General features: G+C 38.3%; 1 protein-coding gene across 1 annotated transcript in view; it reads left to right on the forward strand.

Moving 5' to 3' along the window:
• Positions 1–26,040, forward strand: part of htr1d (5-hydroxytryptamine (serotonin) receptor 1D, G protein-coupled) — a 35,603-nt gene extending 9,563 nt beyond the window's left edge. Inside the window, exons 2-3 of the mRNA XM_028437798.1 lie at positions 22,605–23,516; positions 24,086–26,040. Coding sequence (XP_028293599.1) covers positions 24,291–25,430 — 1,140 coding nt within the window. The 5' untranslated portion in view covers positions 22,605–23,516; positions 24,086–24,290 and the 3' untranslated portion in view covers positions 25,431–26,040. The remainder of the gene's footprint in view (positions 1–22,604; positions 23,517–24,085) is intronic.
• The last annotated feature ends 616 nt before the right edge of the window (positions 26,041–26,656 follow it).

The raw sequence follows: 26,656 nt of genomic DNA on the forward strand, positions 1-26,656 counted from the left end.
CGATTGGATTAATGGATGGATGGATGGATGGATGGATGAATGGATGCTACTGTATTCCATCTTTATGCTGATGATACATTTGTTCTTTGACATTAAATTGTTGGTTTTTACACTTGAATTAGAATCAACATCAAGTTCTCCTTCAAATATTGTAATGATTTAATATGAATCAAACATTTTACAAGTTAATCTATTTTGGTGGTAATCAAACTAGCTAAATAAGTTTTATTGTTTTTTGTGTGGATGTTGAATTCTGGTCCTGTACATTATTAAATGATGTCCATCATCCTACTGTCATTACTGATTTTTTGCTCTTTAATTAAAATGCTGGTCAAATGTGTTATTATACTGTATATCACACCTTTACATACCCTGGTCTGATAAAACAATCTATACTCTGACTGACAATAGGTCCCTGACAGCTGCACTTGTGAAATATTTAAGTCTTTTCAGCTTCTTTCCTGTTTTCACTCCCGTCCTATGAAATCTGAGGCTTTTTCTGTCCATAGCACAGCCCTGCAGAAATTCTACATTCATTCATTTTTTAAAAGTTCTACGCTAATGCCAAAACACAATGGAAACATAATAATATTAGTAGTTAAGATAAATGAATACAATGACAAAAATAATTAAAAAATACATAAAGAGAGAAGGAAATGGTTCATATACAGTATAGAACAAATGATTATTAATAAACCTAAAAGAATAAACGCTAGTGAAAAATGAATAAATAAAAAAATTGGCTGCATCTCAACCAGCTTTTGTATACAGTAAAACAAACTGAGGACAAAATACATCGATTTTCATCAATTTTACAGGAAGTGCATGACGATGGCACACTTATATAAGCCTGTTATATATGCTGCCATGTTATGTACAGTAGATCTTTGTAAAAGCAGCACAGTGTTCCAAAATGTGAAATGAAACCGACAGAAAGACTTGCCGACAATAATCTTTTTATCTTGACTTCAAAAATAACTTTTCTATAATTTTCATATTGTGGTGGCAAAATTGATTAATTATGTATACTCATACATTTGCTTTTTGATCTCATTCAACTTAATACCCCAATTTGTAACTTTCCACGCCTGTCTGATGTCTTTTCCTCCTCCTGCAAAGTCAGTGGACCCATGCTCCCATGATACAGCTTCTCTACAGGAATGTCAGTTGGCCTCAGTTTAATCTCGAAGGCCAGAGCACGTCCAAACCCACCCCAGACATCATATACACACACACACACATCATATACACATACACACATACTCACTCACCTACACACACACTCACTCACACACCCACACACATCTAACTTTCACCCCGACATCAGAGGTGTCACCTCCGGCAGACTGACCTTCCCCCCCGGTCTCTTCTTTGTTGTCTGTGGAAGGGGGGAGGTGGGACAGTGGGGTATAAATGTGTGTGAAAGGAACTTTTGGGCCCTTCTTCTTCTTCTTTGCGCCCTCTCCTCTGGCCAGAGGAGACCACTGCTTTGTCTATCCCGCTTTGTACCTTTTTATTTAGTTTAGATTAAATCATTTTTTTTATTACTTCATCATCTCTCCTGTCTGGTCTTCATCATTTATCACCACAGAGTGTGTTTTCAAGTCAAAGACGAGGTAACCGTAAATTTCACCGTAACAATATATATTTAATTTCTAATTTGTTTTAGAATAAGGATCCATGATGGATAAATAAATGGATAATTGTGGTTTTTTGGATTTAGTTTCTATACCATTGCATTAATACAGAAGCTTTCAGCATGTCTCAAACCAAGCTAACATGCTAACACATTTATCTTCCTCAGCATTAATATTAGTAGATTTTTTTTTTTTTCATCACTGGTTAAGAACTTACTAAGCCTTGCATTAAATTATAAAACACAAGTTTGTTAAATACGATTTTGTTCTGGTTGATTTCACAATAATTGAGCTGGAGGGGAATAAGTAATAATCATTGTTTATTATGTAAAATGACATTAACCTGTTCTCCCAAATAGACAATCAGTGTCAGTCCCCAACAGACCAGAACATTTGCAGCTCATACTACATGAAGGTCATGAGGATTACAGTGTGTTGGATGCTTGTGTAAACAAACCTAGATATAAGTATGATAGAGTGGCTGTGGTGGTGTACGCTCAATTGCAGCTTTTGGTGAGAGGTATTGTGCTTGTGACGCGTGACGTTGATCAATATGTCAGTTTAGAAGATGGATGCGTTAACAGATGGATGGACATTTGTGGACACAAACATGCAGCAGGAGTTGGTTTTGTTTGACTTTCTGTATTATCATGTATGTATTTCTCAATTATTTTGTTCTTAATTTGGCTGTGTCTCAATTTTAATCAAATTATACAATTGGTATTCTGCACAAACTGACCAAAGTGTCCATTGGCGCCACATTGAATCTCTCTCTTCAGACTAATGTAGCGTGTTAGCGTCACATTCACACTTAAAGAGTAAACAAACGACTCATGTGTGAAAACTTTAATGACTTTCCCAAAGTGAAGCCAACACGGTATCAACAACAACAGCCTAATGCTTGGGTCGGGTACAACAGTAACTAGCTATACGCTAATGGAATCAGTTAAAATGGTCCACAATTAAACCATAACACTGGCTGGTGAAGGATATTTTTTATTTCTGCTTGGCCCTGACATTCTGTTGCTTTGATTTGAACATTTAAACATTGTGCATCGTTTTCACATGACCTCATGGTCACTGAGAGAGTGGAGCAGGACAGAGTTGGTCTGCCCTGTGATATATGGCTAGATGGTGTTTGTACCAGACTCATTTTGGTATATAGGAGGGACCAGCCATGAAGATAACTAACTTGCTTTTTAAACTATTGAATCGATAGAGATAGACACAGATAGAAAGCGCCACGCTCATATGATGTTGTGCGATATAACCATATATATCATAGCGCGATATAAAAACATCTACCATACAATATAATAATCTATCTTTTATATCGCAAATGTATTGTGTGTGGTCTTGGTCCCACTCTGTTGCTAAAATATCATGAATCAGGCTAATTTACTCACAGCAACGCTGCTACTTTGCAATAGCATGTTTACATCACCCATAGTTACTAGTTTATAGCACCATTAGAGGACTGAGGTTGGTCCTCCTTGTGTAGCTACCGTCACCTACCGTCACCTACCGTCAGCTACTATCAGCTTCCGTCAGCTTCCATCAGCTACCATCACCAGCTACTATCAGCTACCATCACCAGCTACTATCAGCTACCATCACCAGCTACTATCAGCTACCATCACCAGCTACCGTCAGCTACCATCAGCTACCGTCACCTACCGTCACCTACCAATCAGCTACTATCAGCTTCCATCAGCTTCCATCAGCTACCATCAGCTACCATCACCAGCTACTATCAGCTACCATCATCAGCTACCGTCAGCTACCGTCAGCTACCGTCAGCTACCATCAGCTACCGTCAGCTACCGTCACCTACCGTCACCTACCAATCAGCTACTATCAGCTTCCATCAGCTTCCATCAGCTACCATCAGCTACCATCACCAGCTACTATCAGCTACCATCATCAGCTACCGTCAGCTACCGTCAGCTTCCGTCAGCTTCCGTCAGCTTCCGTCAGCTACCGTCAGCTTCCGTCAGCTTCCGTCAGCTTCCATCAGCTGCCATCACCAGCTACCGTCAGCTTCCATCAGCTTCCATCAGCTGCCATCACCAGCTACTATCAGCTACCATCACCAGCTACCGTCAGCTACCATCAGCTTTCATCAGCTACCGTCAGCTACCGTCAGCTTTCGTCAGCTTCCATCAGCTACCGTCACCTACCGTCAGCTACCGTCACCTACCGTCAGCTACCGTCAGCTACCGTCAGCTTCCGTCAGCTACCGTCAGCTACCGTTAGCTACCGTCAGTTTTCGTCAGCTACCGTCAGCTACCGTCAGCTTCCGTCAACTTCCGTCAGCTACCATCAACTACCATCAACTACCATCAACTACCATCAGGCCGTGCTCGGACAGGAGCGTTTAGTGTTTAATTTAGCGTTGACAAAGATGCAGAAAAAGGATACTATGGTATGTGGAAGAGAAACGCTGTTTTTTTCAGCCAGATTGGGTCCCCCCGACTGATTGGATTCATTAATTTGTCTGGTTACAAACTGTCACTACAGCCATAATGACTCTTCCATGCAAAATAGCTGCAAACGTGTCTCACAAATGGAAGATTTAATTTATCTCCTGCTGCTCTAGAAGAACCTTTAAAAAATATAACCTAATAAAACCTATCATATATGATATTTGATGGAGTCATGTAAAATTCATTACAAGTAGTTTAAAATAATAGCAGCGGCCATTTTTGTTGGTTTTTGTGCCCCCTGATGGTATTTCCACGTACAAATGTACAAATCAGAACACATGTAACAATATGCAAAAGTCATGAATATTCCTTCATTGAGAAGATTCTGAAGTACCATTTATTTTGGGATATTTTTTTTTCAAAGTTTTTTGTAATTTTAAGGAACAATTACTATATCAGGATCTATATTGTTATCATGATATAACTCTCCCTATATCGTGATAAAACATTTTCTTCATATCGCACAGCACTACACTCTTGTTTCTGGATCATCAGGCATGCTAAAACTTAAATTGTAACTAGAATAAACCACATTGAAATAGTATTACTCTTGTCATCTGTCCTCATAAAAGATCCGTGCAGAAGGAAGAGAAAAACCTTACACTGGGATCTCAAACCGTGTTCCAGGGTTGCAAACAGTCGTCCTAACCGGAGCTGTTACTTTGTTATTCTGTTGTTTTTCAGTGTCTCAGTGTTTAATGCTTTCAATTCAAATGGCCCTCACTCTTCTTGAAATACTTCCACAGACATTTGTCCAATTTACAAAGCTTTTCAACCATCAAACTGGCTAATGTCGATGGTATGTCCCATTTGTAATGCCCATTATTTGCCACTTTAAACTAATTCTTCCTACTTGAAAATGACCTTACACCTGTCTCCAGATGACTGTTCCTCAGTGTTCATGTCAGTGTTCAACCACCTTCAGTGACGGTTGAGGGTTACGGGCTGTAAAGGTTGAGAACCACTGGTTGGAGGGAGAGCGCTTGAAAGGACGGCAAAGTGATTCTCAGTCCGGTTTAAATTCATCATCAACACAGTCAGTCAAATGACTCGGTTCCACCGATTTAAAAAAAAATAAAAAATAAATAAAAAATGGGCCCCCTGGTGCCCCCGTGGCACATACGGAGTAATGGGCCCCATTTATATATTGGTATGTGTCAATGATTTGGTACCATTAACTGTCGCAATATTTGATTTACAAATAAATGAGAAAACAACTTTAATGGAAATTGCTGAAAAAAGGGGAATGGGCCCCCGGGCCCCTAATAGAATTGTGCGAGGCATAATCGTAATCTACGTCGAATTATCTTTGAAACGATATATCACATGACTATGTTCCCATAAATGTGGAAATCACAGGAAATGGGGGGTGGACCCCATTTCAAAAAAAGGGATCTCAGCGTCTCATCATATTCATTCATAGAGTACAAAACTGCATTCCGATCTAACAAGAACTACTGGAGGAGTATTAATAATGGGCGCAATTTATATATTGGTATGAGCCATTGATTTTGTCTTGCCAACCAACTTTTGTTTTTTCTTCTTTCTTTTGGGGCCCCAAATTGAAAATCAGGCTCCGAGTATCAATGCGTACACATCCATCGATTATACCTACCTGATCCGTTCACAAATAACATAGTTACGATTTTAACTAGTGTACACATGAAGAAGAAGAACAACAACAAAGTAAGTGGTGTTTTGAGTCCGGTAGCCTGCCTTTTGAGTACGATCAGGTTGGAGAGCCAAAGGCAAACTGGGGCCGACACATGCCACTCTGCAGCACTCAGTCTGTGAAGAGAAGTAGGTTTAGGAGAATTGTCCTGATTTATTGAGGCTGTGCCAACACTAGCAATAACAATGAGAGTCAAGTTGGAGCTAAGGTTTTTACATATTAGTTGTGCTGTTAGAGAACGGATAGTTGGGGGAATGCTAATGCTAAAGTCTGTTTGAAAAACTTGGTGTTGAACAAGTTTTGATCTGTTTGACCAAGTTTTGCCAGTTCCTTTTCTTACTTGTCAATCAGATGTTGTGTTAACCAAATATTTGTCATTGTTGACGGGAAAATCTGAAGGTCATCTGACATTTTGATGGATTGTAATTCACGCCCCTGACCACTTTGTGGTGAGTGAGCATATTAGGAGTTCTTCTCGCTGAAGTGAGTCTTTGCGTGAAAGAAAACCAACTGATCAATTGACATCTGAACTCTTCACTTTGAGACATTTTCTCTGATTTAAAACTTTGGCTGAAGTGGAGTGTGTACTTTTATTCTCCAGTGTAGCAGCAGGGTGTAGATTTAGCCTGGATTTAGTCTGGATTTAGCCTGGATTTCCACTGGATGTGTATCTGTTCCGCTGCGTAACTGCAGCTCAATCTGCAGTCCAGCAATTCCCTGGTTTTGCTGCATATCTGTTGCAGCAAGGACTCAGAAGATCCTGTAAATATAATTTTATTTGTAACACTTTACTTGCAGTTTTATACGTAAGGCTGTCATTATCTGTCATTAGCATGAAATAGGTGTCATCAAGGTTGTCATTAAGTGTTTTTCGCTAAATTATGACACCTTTGGAGCTATGTTGGGAGTTTTTCGGTTAGACTACTAGTTGCTGGACTACTCGTTGTTCCATTTGTCTCTAAAAGTAGTATAGGAGGAAGAGCTTTCAGTTATCAGGCCCCACTTCTCTGGAACCATCTACCAACCACGGTTCGGGGGGCAGACACCCTCTCTACCTTTAAGGTTAGGCTCAAAACATTCCTCTTTGATAAAGCTTTTAGTTAGGAACCAGCTCATAGCTCATAATTAAGATGCAATAGGCATAGACTGCCGGGGGGGGGGGTCTGGCATGCTCGGTTGGAGAGAGGTTGGAGAGGGCGTTAAGAGAGAGGTCATTTAGGTTAGAGAGGGACCGGAGAGGGTCCCATTCCTCTTTCAAACACTCCCTCTATGTCTGCTTACTCCCTTGTGTGTTTGCTCCTGTACTCCTTCTGGCTTTTGTCTTGCAGGTCCGTGGGATCCTCAGTGTGGAGTTACAGAGACTCAGCGGCTCTGTCTCCACCCTTTCCTCTGCACACACCCAACACAGCATAACGTGGATGGCTGTTCATCATAGGAATGGGATCCACACAAGGTTCCTGCTGCTTAACAGAAGGTTTTCCTTGCCGCCATGATGAATTCATGTTGGGTGTGGGATACATATGTATGTGTATATACGTATATATGCATATGTGTGTATCCATAAAATGAAGAGTCCGTCCTTAAGACTGCTCTACTGTAAAGTGCCTTGAGATACCATTGGTTATGATTTGGCGCTATACAAATAAAGATTGATTGATTGATTGATTGATTGATTAGATGGAGGGACCCTTCATGACACCTTATTCATGCTAATGACAGGTGTCATGTCATAATAATGACAGCATAATGTAAGCCTTTATGTAGGAAATGCAAGTTTTATATTTGTAAACAGGGAGCAGTTATTTAATTCTACTTTTACATTTATTCATTTCTATTCTGCAATTGCAGGATGATTTTCTTGCGTATATTGTATCTTCTTGCACTGAAATGGTATGAGTTTGAATGTCATTTCCAAAAAAAAAAAAAAAAAAAACATTCTGATTCTGATTATATTTCAATTTTGGCCTTAATTAAAACATTAATTTGTTTCAAAAGGTTTTGATTATTCTTTAATCCATTCCATATGTTTTAACCATAAAATGGCAAGAAAAACAAAACAGGATAGCATGTTGTGGATTGTCTGTTCAGCTCGTTTGGACTGAATAATAATTAAAAATTAATGAAAATGAAATGCTAATAATAATTATGCCATGATTATCACTTTAAAAATATATGCAAATGATGGAATTTTTATGACCCTGTCAGTCAATAATGACAGAAAACAAAAACTTGTGCATAGTTGTTTTCACACTCGGCAGGAATCTTTGTATTTCTCTGTAAAAACCTGCTGAAAGCCTCTCAGGATGTCCTCGCATTTCATTGGACCTGTTTCACTTTAAGCGTGTCACATGCAAACGCCAAACAAAACTAATGCTAGCGTGGAGTGGAAATGCATTTGTGCAAAGGTCACAATGACCACGGGAGTCGTTCACATGTTATTCAAGTTTATTTTTGGCTGATGTGAATAGAAAGAAGTTGGAAAAGTCAGAAGCCACATAATATAATATATAAAATGGCTGTTATGTAAAAAGCATGAAAATGGGAAGAAAAGGGAAAGCCAAAGAATTAGCTGCTTCTTCCTCATCAGTTTACATAAAACATGACTATAATCTATGTCAGTGGCTCTCAAACCTTTTTGGCTCAAGTCCCCCTATAGAGCATAATAATGGAATAAATGAGTGATAACACACAATTTAATGAATCTCATTTTGTAAATAAGTGGAATGAAACAGTATTTAGTGCCTCCTGAATAGATTTATTTCAATTGTTTGTTGTTGTTGTTTGTCTGTTCTATTTTGTTATTCAGTATATTTTTCTCCTATTGTTTATTTTTGTATGTTTCTTTGTATTTTGTTGTTGTTTTAGTTTTTTTTTATTATTCAGTATATTTTTTGCTTATTTTGTGTGTGTTGTAATTTTTATGTGTTGTTGGTATTATTTAACTGTGTGTGTGTGCGTGTGCGTGTGCGTGTGTGTGTGTGTGTTTTGGTGTCGTTTAGTATGTTTTTCTGTTATTTTTGTGTATTTTTTAGTGATCTTGTGTATTTAAAATTTTTCTCATTTATTGTGTCTTTGTTGTTGTTTTGTGTGTTGGTGGTATAAGTAAGTATTTTTCTCTCTTAATGTGTGTGTTTTTGTTATTGTGTATGTGTGTGTATATATATATATATATATATATATATATATATATATATATATATGGCATTTGGCGATATGATTCATATCCCGATACATAGGTCACGATACAATACATCCCGATATTAAAGTATAAAGCAATTATTTCATTTTTTTTTTTGAAATATATGATTTAAAAAACAACTCATCTGTAAATGTGTACACCTTCATGAGAACATTATGTATGAAATATATTTTATTGGCATATTTTATACTCAAAACATTGGCTTTAACATGCCATGTGCCAACAACTTAAAATGAAAAAATAACATACAATCTGCCTGTGGCTTTTAAACCAACTTTGACTTCAGTGCAATGTGACTTTAGTGCAACTTCATTGAGGTAAAGTTAGTATTTTCTTTTTAGATTTTATTGAAAAAAATTTCCTGGTTAAATAAAAGTAAAAAAATAAATAAATCAAAACAAAAACAAAAATTGATATGGATGCATTTTGATTAGATCCGAGAATCGTGCGGTGTAATATTGCGATATATTGCCAAATTGACAACACCCCTAATATATAAATATACTACCCAGTGTGATTATCATTTTTAACTAAAACATTATAAAACCCCATATTTGTAATGCTTTTATTTGATAATTTCCCCTCTCTCTCTCTCTCTCTCTCTCTCTACCCCCCTTAGTGCCACCGCGTATCCCTAGGGGTACACATACCTCCATTTGAGAAACATTGATCTGTGTAATAAATCCAAAGGTTGGTATTACAAGCTGTAAATGCTACACTTTATTTCCCTCCATTCTTTGCACTAAAACACTCATCAAACATCAACGCTGACTTTTGAAGCCTCTTCACTGTCCACCTGCCTGTACCTGTGGGAATTATCTCACGTTAGCTTATGAACTGGTATTTGCTTACATTATTATGTGTGTGGGTGGATGGTCAGGAGGTGTAGGAACACTGTTATATACTGTACATGTGTCTGTTTATGCATTTGGCTCATGTCCCACCCACACAGATTGATGAAACCTGCTGTTGAAGCAGATAGAAAGCTGCAGATAAATCCCTCACACCTGAAGAGAAATAAAAACCTCTCAGCAATTCATGAAATGCATTTCTTATTCTGTTGCCATTTTGTCTTGGCTGGTGTGTGAATGTGCTTTTATTGACTCTATTTACCAACTGTCTGTTCTGATCAGATATACTGTTGAGTAATTAGGTTTGACACGCTAGGGTTTTTTATTTTCTTCTTACAATGGAGAGGAATAGGGAAAGAAACCTCTAGTAGTTAAAAAGATACAGTATATGTATAGAAAAATGTGAACAATCCAATGATTGATATCCTTTAAAGAGATGCTCCACTGTTTTACAAATATTTCACATGTGCTTATTAGAAGATCTATGCTTAATAGACTAGGCCCTCTCAAAAAGATGAGTGTTAGGATCATTTGGGGGTAAAAGTGGGGAACCAAGCTTATTTGGTCAATTAGGGTGTATATGCTGATTCAGAATATCCATGTTTCCAAGCTGTAACTTGAACCCTTTACTTTTTTAAGATTAAAAACCTAAATTGCTGCCAAAACAACACATTTTGGCCAATATTTTAGCATTTTACAAATAAACAGGTGATTTTCAGTGTGATAATATCTATTAATTTGGTCAAATTTTAGTCCTTAAAGTTACATTACATTACAGACAAATCTCTGCGTATCACATACCACCCATCACCAATGCAACATATTGTGCAAAGATAATCATTGAGCATGAAATCATCTCTAAGCTAAAAATGTCCATAAGAAGATTTAAAAAGTGAGACTGAGCACAAATGATTTGAAATTCAGCTATGGAACATGGAGATTCTGAATCCGCACTTCAAAATTGTCTAAAACCAACATGTTTGCTGCTTTTACCCCAAATTGCCGCTAACCGCTAGTTCCAGCGATATTTGATTTATTAACTTTTTAAAATGGTACTACTTTACAGTTTTACAGCCTGTGTTCCGCCATCGTTCATTAAATTTTGTAAAATGAAGTTTGTCACAATAATAAAAAGTCCATTGTAAGCATAGCTTCAACTATGTGTTTAATCATTTATACTAAGAATGTACCATATTACTCTTGTAAGCAAATAATTCTAAAGCATGTTATTATTTTCTGTATTTTTGAATAAATTACCTACAACCTGTGAGAAAAAAAGTTCCAAACCTGAAAGTTTCCATTTGTCACGATCAAATAATTGGTTCAAAAGGAAAACAATGAATAAAGGCATTGGGGATGGTTGTTATACGTAACGTATTTACTCGTCAGTTCATAATAAACAGAGATTTTGTAAAAAAAAACAAAAAAAAAAACAGAAAATTGTCATTGGTTCTTTTTCAATTTACGTTCTTGTCAGTGAAAAAACAAAGGGAAAAACAACGAATAAGAAACAAATCACAAATTAGTCAGAATAAAAGGTTGTCCACAAAAAGTTTGACAAAATTAACGCTACTTCCTACTCCAAATACCTTACTTTACACCTTACAGTTACCTCCACCAGGAAGCCAGATGTGACATTTTATGAATTTAAACTAGTAGAACATCAGTTAATGCTACAAGTCCCAACAAGGTAACAAAAGGAAGCACAGACTCCTTTGACAACCCCTACCATTAAATACATGCAGCATTAAGCAATATCTGACATCAGCTCCACCTCCTCCACTCTGAATTAATCAGTCTAACCTCTTATTTGCCGTGCAACGTCAGTGGTGTTGATTGGTTCAAAGATAATGGTTGTTTCCCATCCCAGCAGGTCCACTGCTGCATCACTGCACCATCAGTTTTCAGGAAAAGGAAACACGGTTTGTTGCTGTGTCTGCAATTACAAATACTGTCATTTATTTTACCCAAACTATACAAATACATCTGCTTCTTTACAATCATTTCTAATACATTTATCATTATAAACCTGATTAACTGATTGAGATGTATAGAAGACCATAATGGAGACATATCATGCCTTTAAATCCTTCCTTTTTACATATAAATCATACAGTTGTGGTCTATATAAAGCGGAACTGCAATGCTTGGGTCTGAATTCCTCATTATTTACAAAATGTCAACAACAGAAGACTTGTCCATCCAGCCTTACATGTTCGAGCCAGAGTCGGACCCGGCGGAGCGAGATGAAAATGAAGCGAGCACACGGCGCTAACATATGAAGACGGTGCAACTGCTAATGCTAACAAAACAATGGAAGGGACGTCTCATCACACTTTTTAGCGTTATTTACAGCTTACCGAAGTGCTCTGTTCGTCGTCTCCAAAGATAGAAGGAATTGAACCCTCAATCAGACAAAGTCTTTGGCAAATCCTTCTTTATACTGGTGGAGGTTGATGAAGCAGTCATCCTTGAAGTGCTTCGCGCACAAAAAAATGACCTTACCCACAGATGTGGGTACATTTCTGTGAAAAACAAAACTCAACCAGGCACTTTGAAAAGGTTCTGATGCTGGGAGACGGTGTAATGAAGCGTGTGGGTGACTACATCCAACAACCCAACATTTTGACTTATCCTCTCGTAACTTCGGCATCCTGGAGCTTGGACTACAAAATAAAAGCGAGAAATAAAAATGGTGGATTGCTCCACGTGCTCCAAGTGTTGGGCCTGGAGTCGATGTCCTAATTTGGCAGTTCCACTGCAAATCCTGTGACGTTATTGTTCAAAAAACATAATAGAGAATAGAAAAATCGAAACAGATTGCAAAATGTGACCAAAACAGAATATAAAGATATCATCAGAGCACCTAAAGAGACTAATTTGAACTTTTCTGTACTTCTAAACACTCTAAATATACAACAAAAGGCATTTAAGGGCTAAAAAAGTGGCTTTAGCATGATATGTCCCCTTTAAAGAGATAAAGTTTGCCATTGACTCTTGTTTGGGTGATTTGACAAGCTGCACTGCCACTAAACGTATGATTAGAAAACAATATGTGTTCAAAATTGAGCAGTAAGTACAGCAGTGCATATTAAGAGCAAAAATAATAGTAATATTAAATATGCAAGCAGCGTTCAACGGACCCTCGCAACCACACGCATGTCGGGACGTGGCAGAAATGTTAAAGTGTTGAGACGTAGGTGATCATTTTCAAGGATTATATCACAAACTTTCCTGCAATGTTCTGTGCAAATATAGTGCCTATGATTTCCTTTTACCAATAGGTGGCGCTATGACTATGTATGACGGTTGGGTTAAACCATAACAAATTCTTTTGGCGTACAAACAAAAGCTGCTATAATTAATTAGCATCTACTTAGGTCTACAAACTCTTAATAACTTCCATAAGCGTAGCACATCATCCAAGTGAATAGGCTGCTAAGAGGAATATTTAAATCTAAAAAAATTCAACTTTATTGTCAAGATCATTGTATAACACAACCATGTTGTATGTTTAGAATAAAAATATGAATTTGTGAAGTACTTTAACAGTGCAGTGTTGGATGCAAGACGTATATTTATATATCATTCCAATGGTGGGTGAAAGGAGGACGTTGTGTGTGTCTGTCTGTCTTGTCTCTGTGTCTGTTTGGTCTGTGAGATTTCATGTGGGGGCTAATATTTAAAAATACTGCAGGGGGCGCTGTAGCACATGCACTCCTGAGACGTGCACAGTTTCTTTCGATTAGTCGATTGTGATGTGTGTGCCAATTTTGGTTTGAATTCCCAAGCTGTCAAAAAGTGTTTTTTTTTGGTTTTGCATTGAAAATGCATCGCCATGACAACAGCGTTGTGTGAACAAAAGGCTTTACACGGTAGCATTGTCAAGGTCTCAAAATTCAGCTGAGCATTTTTAAGGTTTATATCATCAAGTTTGGAGCGATTGTAACTGAAAATGTTGTGCTTCAAATTTCCTGTTACCAATCTGTGGCGCTAGGACTATGAATACATTGCAAAATGTGAATGTGTTCAGACATGGCGAGACATTGAAATCTGCCACAGACGAGGTGTTTGACAATTGGCCACAGTTTTCTGCATGAATCATCATCAATGCCTTAAAACTTATGTCACCATATTTGAGATGAATACGGTCAACCAGCTAATAACAGCACATCAATGTGTAAAACATGCCATTTGCTGTTGCCAGGAGGTGGCGCTATGACTGTGAATGGATAGTGACATATGGATGTGACGCAGATTGGAGCATGCTGAGGTTAGATAAGCAGCACCTGATGTTTGATGGTGAAACATCAACGTTAAGGACGCCACCAGGGTGACGCCCTTAGACTTTTGTAGAAGATTTTGATGATTTTTAATAACAATAGCCTGTTGTATACACAGGCCAAATTTGAAGTGTTTTGGAGTAACTGTGTGTCTTTAAATGTATCTTGAAAATGAACAAAATCCTCACAGTTCGCTCAAAATGGTGGCTTCCTGTTGCATTTTGAGTAAAGGGTTGATGAGGCAATTTTGTTGGTCTTGTCGTGATACACATGGGTATCAAATTTCATAGCTGTACATGAAACTAATTGTATTAACTCCTTTAAAAGGCCAATTTTCAAGGTGGTGCTATTGAGTCATTTTGCCATTCACATGTGCAATTCCCCCAAAAAATCACAAATTTTCGCCAGTCCTAATATGCGTGTTTAGACCTTCAAAAATGCGATCACTTTTCTGTATGTTGGAATAATAATAAAAACGACTTTCATTACACTAGGGTCCTATTGTTGGTGCTCGGGCCCTAGTTAATGCTAACTCACACAGTTGAGAGTGTGAGATTCAGTAGATAAAATGGGCAACTTTTATCGCAGCAGGGGCCACAAACCAAGGGCAACAATATCAACATGTCAGCATTTATCATCCACTCTGCAGAGAAGGTCATCGGCTGCAATCTGCCCTCCCTCTAGGACCTGTACGCCTCCAGGACTCTGAGGCGTGCAGGAAAGATTGTGGCCGAGCCCTCCCACCCCCGTCACAAACTGTTTCAAACCCCCCCAGAAGGAGGTTTTGGTCCATTAGGACCAGAACCTCTAGACACATAAACAGTTTCTTTCCCTCTGCCACCATCCACATCGTACAAAGAAAGAACAAAAACGTCAGGCACTGCGCCATGCACGTTATGCTGAGTCAGCTTTTGGTGATGTTCTGAATGACCAAAAATGAGAAAATACCACTCGTGGAAATCTATGGTGGATGTGAGCTGTGCCTGAGCAACTGCAACTTTAAGGGCCGTGGCTTATGGGTAACGTTGTAGTGGTAGGGAGGTGCATTGTGTGTACGTCCCGCCGGTACTCGTGCTGTACTCTTTACGTGTTTGTGAGAAATCTTAAAAAGAATAAATGTGGCACCATTTAAATAAAATAGTGCACAGGGGTTTCATAAATCACTTGGCGGAGGTCTGCGCTCTCTCTAGTTATTAATGTTTCTGGGTTGCTTTTTGTTTCTTGTTCTTCGCACCAACTGCCAAGTCAAATTCCTGGTGCTGTTTTAAACTGCCTGGCAAATAAAATCCATTCTGATTGTGATTCTGATTTAGAATAATGACCAGTCTGAGCATCAACACAACAAAGAATAACAAAGGGTTTGTTTGTTTTAGGAGTTTCCACACATTTACATGACATTTATTTTCATTCAGAATATTTCTGCTGTTTAATGTGTATTTTTCTGTCATTTTGTGTGTTTTTTTTCTGCATTTCTGTTGTTGTTTTGGGTTTTTGGGCTAATTTTTGTTTGTGTTTTAGAATCATTTTACTTTGGGGGGCCACACAGTTTTCCATGCCTGCACTGGACACTCATTAATCTCCTCTTTATTAGTGAAATGAAGTGTAACTGTGGAGCTTCAAGACAGAACAGCCTTTGTTGCTAACTGATGAATCCACACAGATGGGAAGACAACAGGCTGACCAACAAATTCTGCCATTGCATTGCAATTTAATGTCCAATAAATACCATTTAATGACCCCTTCTGAGAACCAGACGGTTCATTTCTGTCCCTACATTGGATGTTAATTCCTTTCTCTCCTTTGAGCTACAGTAATTATTTCAAACGGGCTTCGTAGAGGACATCCAACCTTTTTAATTGGATGGTGGGACCTCCTTTTTTTAAGTTGAGACAAAATAAAGAAAAAAAAATCACTAATAATTCTATATATACACGTCAGCTATTAAACTGTGGTTTCAGAGTAGTTTATCTAATGTACTGATTCAACATTTTTACAGAAATCACCAAAAACAAAACGTGTTTTCTTTTAAAGATATACTGATAATGCCTTGAGTCAAAATGTGTCTGCGTACCTATAAGCAGGAAAAGAAGATTTATAGATAGAGATTTTCATGTAATTGGTAAATCCTTCACATTCATGTTTCACAGTATCACAGTATTTTTTATTTTTTTAAATTAGTTTTGAACTGTGTAGGGTAGTGTAGTTTTCAGTTTTACCAATATTTGGTAACTTACAGCGAGGCTAATGGGAAAATAGCTAAAAACAACAACAACAAACAAAATCAAGAAGTTTTAACCATGCTGTATCAACCCAAATATTTAGCCCAAGCAGCTTTTTTAAAGAAAGATAAAAGATAATAATAACAGACATAAAAAAACAAAAAATGATTTCACAGGGTACGCTAAGTGAGAACTGGCTTGTTGTTCTGTTTACATTCAAAACAAGTTTTTTGTGTTTGTGTTTTCTATAAAAAGTGAGTAAATTATTCAAGGCCGTGGTTATTCATACGGAAACGTATGAATAGGCTGCCAGACTATTCATACGGCACACCCCTCATTGGCCAGTTTAGGTGACGTGATTCGTGCACCATGTGACTTAAAGTACCGTCAGTTTTAATTTAGCTCATATTTATTTTTAGCTACCCCGCTAACCCTTCTATTTTAGCCCTAACCCTAACCCGAAACCAGGAAATACTCTAAAATGTTAATTTTTTTCATACATATGTCTTCTTAAAGGTGGATTTTGGCGTGTTAAATATGTTAAAATGAAAAAAATATGTATGACAAAAACAGGTTTTGAACCCAAGGCAGCGGAAAAGAAGGATTATTGAGTCAGACCACTCAGCCATCCTGACACAGTGAAAGCACAGGAACATTACACTTATGTCAATAGTCCTAGTGTCTATTGATACGGAAACGTATCAATAGACATGTCTATTGATACGTTCAGGGCATTGAGATAATATTTTACTTGTTTTTGAGAGAAACATTTTGCTTGTCCACTGTGGGACACATGTCATTATTGGGAATTTCTTTAAAGTATATTTTTATGAATCCATTTTTACTAATAAAATCCATTAGATTGATGAGCTGGCGTTGAGATTGTATGTTATGAAGTTGATAATTAAGTTTTTTTTTTTTGTCAGAAACCCACACATCAAGTGCAATCGTAGTTTTCTTCAATCAAATCGGACATGATAGACTTAATAAAAATGCATTTTGTTAATCCGGTGTTTGGAAACATGCAGGGAATGAAATAACAAGGTGGTTTGTAATCTACAAATTAAAATGCTTTTTGTTTTCACAATAATCCCTGTGAAGAGCTCGGCTGTCATTCACTACTTCAATGAACGAAGGTGATTTGTCGGAACTAACACACAGAGAGAAATCCATCTTTTCTGATGAATTGTTGGCACAGGGATGAGTTGGACGTGAAAAAGCAAACATCTGTCATTACAGGAACCAACAGGCTTACTTGTTCCTCAGCTGTAATATCGACTGATTTCCCCTTCACGCTTCATAAACTGTGGATGTGTGAAATATCAGAAATAACTGTCAATCAAGTGCAATCACTTCTCCTGCAAACCTGTTCTTGTTTCAACCAAATTAAATGAAATTCTTTTTTACACGGTCATGATTTTTTTATTTTTCTGACAAGGCTTTTACACAATTGAAGAAAAAAAGATGAACCAAATTCACCATCAATAAGAAGTCACAGAAAGGAAAAAACATTAATATTAAACAGTAAAAACAAAGCTGAATATACAGTTACAGCTAGAGAGAAAGAAAGAAAAAAAATAAAAATAACAATTAACAGGTTACCACACATACAAATATAAAAACATTAAGGTTCCATTTATTCATTTATTATTTCAACTTTTTTCAGGAAATTTTGTTTGACATTAACTTTAATCTCCCAACATGTTATAACTGCCAACCATCAGTCTTCCTCAGAGGCATCCACTGATTGCATCAACGCATCTACTGATTCCTTTCATTTGTTCTTATGAAAGCGACACGTGTCCTTATTCTTGTGTCATAAGGACATTTCCTGAAAAAAGTTGCCTGAATAAATGAAACCATAACATATTATTTCAAAATAAAAGAAAAAGAAAATGAACGTTTTGGAATAATGTAAACTTTTTTGCTTATTTATGTGATTAATATTATTCTGTCATTACATACAGTACACCTAATATCTCTAGTGAAGCTGACTTACTCATTCTAGTGAAATGTTGTTTCCATGCACACTAGTCCATTAACGTGTACATCCACTCTGGTTTTTTCCAAAGGATGTGGGAAGCTCTGATGCCTGCCTGCCGTGCTTTGGTGTTTGTGTCGTAGGTCGACCATTAGGGCCAGCAAAGCTTAACACGTTGAGAATCACAGACCTGGGTTTAAGATGGAATTATCACCTTTTCTCTGACCAAAGCAATCGCCTTGAGTTGGCTCCGTTTTTTTTGTTCACAGCAATCGGCTTCAAACAGCCTCTGATGCAATTGCGTAAGCTAGTTGCTTGGGAGCGCCAAGTGTTGTACTCAAGATCAGAGAATCAAAACTTACCCGTGGCCAGAGTGCACCAAGACAAGATCATAACAATACGTTTTCAAAAACCAAGACAAAGTTCTACAGTTAAAATACATTTGACAGACAAAAACAAAGGTCTGGAACTATTTCAAAGCACAACATGTAAAAGTCTCTCAGTTTATTTGTTAGGTGAATGTACAGTAAGTGTTTAGAGGTATCTGAGCAATCAGTGAGCCAATAGGAAATGTTTTCATTGAAATTTCAACATTAATTCATCAGAAACTGTTTAACTATAAATAACATCAAATGCCTACATGAAAGAGTTTAATAACAAAATAGAAAAATCACAGCGGATTAATGCATGAATTGAAGGTATTTATCGTTTTTACCAAGTTCTTCTCCTTATTATTAGAAATCAGTGCTGGTCTGTGCTGGTGGTGATGGAAAAACCCGACTAAGGGCATTCCTAGACCCAGACATGACGTGGTGAAAATGCTTTTGAGTCCGAGACAAGATCAAGATCTTTAAAATCTGATCTCGAGACCAAGACTGGTTTTGAGTTCTACAACACTAGAGGCGCCATTACTAGCGTAGAGTTTTCACTGAGCAGACAAACAGAAATGAGAAGAAGAGGCTCTCATCTGTTGGTCAAAGTGAGCACCAGCAGCAACAAATTGAAGTGCTTTTGGGGGGTTTGTTGTTGACCTGCTCATCCACAATGACCTGCACTCTACCTTATCTTCAACACTTCCTGTGTTTGGCTATGTTGGAAATATCACACTCCATACTATACACTGCAAACTCAATGAGTATATACAGTCTACTATATATTCTAAGTGTGATTAGGAGGATGGCCGTTCCCACTGAAGTATATGTCTAAGTTTCCAAAGATGCATTTGGAACCTACAAAAACCTGATTCACACTGAGGCTAAATATCTCCGTTGATTCGCCACCTTTACTTTGAAAGTTCTGAAAACATTTTTAAGTGAGAAAGTGACCAAGTAGAATATCAACATGTTCTCATTTGACCCATAAAACTCAGATAGACACATTTTGTTCCGACATTTTTGGAGACCCTCCATTGTGCTACTGACAAAGCTTCCTCTTTACTTCAAAACAAGAGTCCTATTTACAAAAGCGTTAAAAACTAATGGAAGACAAGAAGAGATGCTTTTATTTTGAAAAGGTGATGTTTGATTTTTATCTTGAAGCCGTTGCCGGGATGATTTTACATTACGCTCAATGCATCATGGAGCGGTTTAGTATGACTAATGTGCCCACCGTGCATAAAAATTTCCCCATATAGTATACATTCCGGTATTTTTTACGTACTCAATATTTTAACACCTGACATACTAATGACGTCCAACTGAGTATAAGAAGTACGTTAGTATGACATTTGGAACACAGCCCGAGTGTTTACAGTTAACATTTTTCATCTCGACTTTGATTGGAAACACTCTGAATCCGGTCAAAAGAAATACTCTAGAATTCACCTGATTGATCTGCTCTAGACTTTGTTTACATGTCCACACCAGGACAAACACAGCAGACATACTGAACAAACGTAGAGCGTTTTAACGCCTCTCCGATTCTTTGTGTGAACGTGTGTCAATTATATGGTAATTTATCATTCATAATTTTGTTCTGCTTCAGGTGTTGTACATTCATAATGGAGTTTCTATCCAATCATGTTTTATCTGTCATCTGTCCAAAAGCCAGAATAATCACTTCTGGCCTTTATAGGCTAAAGTTAATGACTGTTGCTTAAATCACTCAGATGTTTGAGAAAGTTTCCCAGGGCCATCTATAGACATAAATGTCAGCTGATTATTTCAAACTGTCTGATTATGTAATCGATACACTAAATAATCAAATTACATTTAACTTGTGTCTGTACCTGAATGTGTTTAGGCCAAACGGAGAAAGCTTTACTGGCCAGGTTCACCCGTGATTACCCATACTCTACTTTTTAAATTTGTTTCTATTGAAAGAGAATGCAAGTCATAAATTAATCTCATAAAATCACATAAATAAACCAGATTTCAAAATTAGTGCCTGGACTTTATCATTGATTACAAAAAAATTAATTAGTGTTTTTTTGCACTCCAAACCGTGCGGAACTCTTTTTTTAATGCACGATTTAATGCAGTCCACCTATAACATTGTCCTAGTTTTAGTAGACAGTGTCTCCAATCACACTGGACCAGATGACATGAGTGACAAATTAACCAAGTCAGTGGATAAATGATTCTACTGGACAAATGATCACTCTCGGTGGTAGAGGATGTAGGCGGGGCTAGAAGCGCTGCTACAGATAGCATCGTCTTACCCAACTTATCAACTGTTATGTAGAAATGTTTAGCGATGTTTAGTCATTTGGGTTATGAAAAGCACAACATGCTGACACTTTCAAACTTATATGTACTGCAGGAAATGGAAAAATAAATAATTTATAATTATATTATAATTAAAACAAATAATCAAAATATGAATTCACCCTTGGGTAGGCACTGCTTACCTTGCCTACCCTGACTACACGTCACTGCTATGCTCCCATTGAGGTGTTGTGTGACTGTTTAGAAAAAGTAAACTGCTGAATGAGTGAAAACTTCCTTCAACTAAACCATGACAAGATGGAGGTGATTGTCTTTGGTAACAAGGAAAAGAGGACTGATATCAGCAAGTATCTTGAGTCTCGATCTTTAAAAGTTAAAGACCAAGTCAAAAACCTTGATGTTATGATTGACTCAGATCTGACATCCAGCAGTCAGATCAAATCTATCACAAAAACATCTTCTACCACCTAAAGAACATCTCCAGAGTGAAAGGTTTAATGGCTCAGAAAGATCAGGAGAAACTGGTCCATGCTTTTATCTCCAGCAGACTGGACTATTGTAATGGTCTTCTGACAGGAATCCCCCAAAAGAGCATCAAACATCTACTGCTGGTTCAGAACGCTGCAGCTCAGGTCTGAACCAGAACAAAGAGATCAGAACACATTACTCCAGTTTTAAAGTCTTTACACTGGCTCCCAGTCAGCCTCAGAATAGACTTTAAAGTTCTGCTGCTGGTGTATAAATGTGTGAATGGGTTTGGTCCAGAATACATCAGTGACATGTTAGTCAGGTATGAACCCAGCAGGTCTCTCAGATCTATGGACACAGATCAGATAGTGGAGCCCAGAGCTCACAGTAAACATGGTGATGCTGCAAAAAAGTGGAACAAACTGCCAGTAGAGCTGAAGTCGGCATCCAGCGGCGTGGAGAGGAAGGCGGCGGTGGCGGTGGCGGCTGCACCCCAGCCCTTAAAGCCAATCCTTATCTTGGAGTTCCAGGTCAACTACTGTGTGCATACACAATCAAAAGACAAGGGACGCTGGCCCGACTGACTGACAATTGATTTTTGCGACAGTGCTGCGGCGTTTGCGGCCACTAGGGGCGCTTGAGGAAAGTTAACGGTCTAGCGCCCCTAGTGGCCAAAAGTTACACGGTGTGCCTTTAAGTATGTACTTTGTGAACAATGCAATCATAATATTCTTTACTCATATTACACATTATGTTAGCACTCAGTGATAAAAATAAATAACATGTTGTTTAAGCTCATTTATTGTTTTCATTGATTCAATCGTATACCAAAATCCATTTAAATTGGAAAATAGTTGCTTCTCGTGTCAAATGTCATTATGCAATTAATTGATATTATTTGAGATTAATCAAGATTAAAAAGTCTCTAATTAATTAGATTTTTTTTAATGGAAAAAATATAACTACCCCAGCAATAGTAACCACTTATTCCAACCTGCAACACAGAAAGATATGCTGGGATGGCACATGAACAAGCAGAATGCTAGCATTAGGGTATACATCTGCTTGAATATGAAAATATCTTTGAAGCACCAACTGACTTATATTACATCCTGTGTTTTGTCCTTTTTCTTTCACTGCAGGATTAAATCGTGCTTGGGAAACGTGCCTGAAAGACCAGGAAGAACCTTCTAGTCGTCAGAGACTCGACAGTTAAAATGTAGTGAAGAAGAACAGTTAATACCGAGTCTTTAAACAATGAAAGACTGAAGACAACATTCTGCTGTATTACTGTGTTCACTGCACACGTCTACAATCTCTAACATTTGGACTTTCTACTCCGTAAATGCCAAGTTTCATCCCAACACTCGATTGCAGAAGGCGTCACATGGACTTGAAGAAGAAAAAAAAAAGAGACAGTGTGCGAGCAAAGCTTTGTATCTGTTGTCGTCATCTCCCTGCATACAGTTCCCCGCTTAGCTTTATTGAAAAGGAGGAGCCCATTAAAGCAGTGGCTTGATATGAGCGTTTGAGCTGAAGGTGTAGCTGCTGGCAAGCTGGCAGTTGGAGATGTGATAAGAGCATGAGGAAGAGAGAAAAGACGTGTTTCTCAGATGAGCACTGAATACAGATTAGTGGTTCGGCTCCACCACTAATACACAAGAGGAGGAAAATCGTAATTGAAGTAGTGAAATGGACAAATTAGCCCAGGAGGTGCAAGCTGTCTAATCACCACTTGAATTTTACATCTGAATCATAGGTGGTGGACTGGAATGGTGTTTTTTTTTTAAAAAAAGACTAAAAATCAACTGCAAATAAGAAGAATAACAGGATTCAAAACAGTTATTCTGCAGTGACGCTCAGCTATGGCCAGGAAAAAAGGTTTGAAACTGGATTGGATGAACAGCTCCATGGACTACTGTGTTTAGGCTTTGCTGGCCATGACGTTTCACTTCTAATTATTCTACTTTTCAACGGGTTTCTATTGTGGCAGAAGAGAATGCAAGTCACAAGTTGATCACAGAAAATCAGGCAAACAAGCCAGATTTCAAAAGGTAACTACCCCATCATAGCATTCCGCCCTGCAAGCCACACATTTATGTATTTATTAGTTAATTTTGGAGGGACAGAACTGAGAACTTTGTTACAATTTTAAAAAATAGCAACCAATGCCATGTCCTTGGGCCATCTAGCCAACGGCTCAAATATCCTGGCACACGAACAAGCAGAATGTTAGCATTAGGATAAATATCTGCTTGAATATGAAAATATCTTCAAAGGACAAACTGACTTAAATAAATTTCCAGGCAAAAAAAGGTTTTAAACAGATTGGATGAACAGCTCTTTGCACTATTGTGTTTAGACTTTGCTGTCCATGACGTTTCACTACTGATTATTTTACTTTTGATTTTGTTTCCATTGTGGCAGAAGAGAATGCAAGTCATAAGTTAATCACAAAAAAATCACGCAAACATACCAGATTTCAAAATGTAACCCCCCCCCCCCACATGAACAAGCATAATACAAGCATTAGGACACATATCTGCTTAAATATGAAAATATCTTTCAAGGCCTAACTGACTTATATTATATCCTGTGTTTTGTCCTTTTTCTTTCACTGCAGGATTTAAAATGCACTTGGGAGTTTGAGTTTTACATCTAAATCATAGGTGGTGGATTTTTTTTAAAGACTATAAATCAACTGCATATAAGCAGAATAACAGGATTTAAAAACAGTTATTCTGCAGTGGCGCTCAGCTATGGCTGTAGAGCGTTGGACTTGTCGTTAAATTTCCAGGAAAAAGGTGTGAAACAGGCTTGGATTTGAGATGGAGTTGAACAACAGCTCCTTGGACTACTTCACCAGTAACCTCACCAACACTCCTGCCACCACCACCACCACGGTTCCACCCTGGAGCGAGTCTTCTCTGCTCGCTCTGCAGGTGTCCTTGTCCGTGCTGCTGGCAGTCGTCACTCTGGCATCCGCGCTTTCAAACGCCTTTGTCATCGCCACCATCTTCCTGACCAGGAAGCTCCACACGCCTGCAAACTTCCTGATCGGCTCTCTCGCCGTCACGGACCTGTTGGTGTCCATCTTGGTGATGCCCATTAGCATCGTCTACACGGTCACCAAGACGTGGTCTCTGGGTCAGATCGTTTGTGACATCTGGCTGTCGTCCGACATCACCTTCTGCACGGCGTCCATCTTGCACCTGTGTGTGATTGCGTTGGACCGTTACTGGGCCATCACAGACGCGCTGGAGTATTCCAAACGCCGCACCATGGGTCGGGCCGGGGTCATGGTTGGGGTGGTTTGGGTGATCTCGATATCGATTTCCATGCCTCCTCTTTTCTGGCGGCAGGCCAAGGCCCACGAGGAGCTGAAGGAGTGTGTGGTGAATACGGATCAGCTCTCCTACACCCTGTACTCTACCTTCGGCGCCTTCTACGTTCCAACAATACTCCTCGTCATCCTCTACGGGAGGATCTACGTCGCGGCGCGCTCTCGCATTTTCAAGATGCCGGCATCGTCTGGGAAACGTTTCACCACTGCGCAGCTCATCCAGACCTCCGCCGGCTCCTCACTCTGTTCTCTAAACTCCGCCTCCCACCAGGAAGGACACCACCACTCCACGGGCGGGGGCTCGCCGCTGCTGGTGAACAGTGTGAAAGTGAAGCTGGCGGACAGCGTGCTGGAGAGGAAACGACTGTGCGCGGCACGGGAAAGGAAAGCGACCAAGACTCTGGGCATCATCCTGGGAGCTTTCATCGTCTGTTGGCTGCCGTTCTTCGTGGACACGCTGGTGATGGCCATGTGTGAGGAGTGCTGGTTCGATCCCGTCCTGTTTGACATATTCACCTGGTTGGGATACTTAAACTCCCTCATCAACCCTATCATCTACACGGCGTTCAACGACGAGTTCAAACAGGCTTTCCAGAAACTCATCAAATTCAGACGATGCTCCTAAAACATCTACAATGAATTTAAACTGGAAGAAAATATTTGGTAACACTTTACTTAAAGTTTTATTCGTAAGGCGTCATGAAGGTTATCAATAAGTGTCGCTAAATGATGACAACTTTGGAGCTATGTTGGCATTTTTTGGGTTAGGATCTCGTGGGGTTAGGCAGTGGTGGACTGAGACAAAAAATTCACCCTGGCTTTTTCTGTCCAGACCAGCCACTACATTATCAGCGACACCATGTAGAGGCCGTTATTAAGTCAGTGATGCTCAACTTTTTATCTCTTAATTTTTATCATTATTCCCCCAGAAAACCTTAAAAGAGGGAAACTTTTTTCACATTTCCTTTGGCCATTTTCCAACTTACTTTGTCCCATTTTTGCCCCTTTTCAAAAAGGTCTGACTTAGGTTAACTTTTGCCAACAAATATCTCTTTTTTCCTATAATTTGTCAATTTTTGCAAGTTCCTTTAAAAACTTTAACAGCTTGTTAAACATTCTTAAACATTTTTGGCCAATTTACATCCAAATAAGCTAACTTTTGCCCAATAAATACCACTTGTTTAACTTTTTCCCTACTTTTTGTTTCACATTTTTGCCATTTTTCACTGTTATTTGCCACATTTTGTCCTTTTTCACTATTGTTTGCCACATTTTGCCCATTTAAACTACCCTTTGCTATGACATACCACCTGGTTCCTCTTTATCTGCCCATTTTTTGGCCACTCTTGACTACTTTTGCCCCATTTTAGTCACTTTTCACTCTTTTCTTCCCACGCTTTTTCCACGTTTGTACCATTTTTGACCAAAAAAAATAAGCAAGTCCACCCCTTGGGTTAGGGTAACAAAAGACACTTAATGACAGCCTTCATGACTAATTATTCATCCTAATGAAGGTGACATGTCTTAATAATGACAGCCTTTATGTATAAAACTTCAAACAAAGTGTGACCAAACATTCAAGATAATCTAAAATCATGACATCATTAACAATTATTAAATAATTGAATAATAAGTGAAAACTGTTCTTCTCTTGTAAAAACATGTTGAATGTGATGTTTTCAGTTTGCTTCCTGCTTTATGTCAACAAGCTTCATGGAATAGATCAAAAACATGGATCATATCAGCATTCTAAATGCCTTTGCATGCACACAAAAAAAGAACATTATCCTTTGAAAAGTAAATAAGAAGAAATATGAAGACACAAAGGCACAGAGATGTGGACTATAATAT

Source organism: Gouania willdenowi, chromosome 22, assembly GCF_900634775.1.
Source record: "Gouania willdenowi chromosome 22, fGouWil2.1, whole genome shotgun sequence".
Classification (NCBI taxonomy): domain Eukaryota; kingdom Metazoa; phylum Chordata; class Actinopteri; order Blenniiformes; family Gobiesocidae; genus Gouania; species Gouania willdenowi.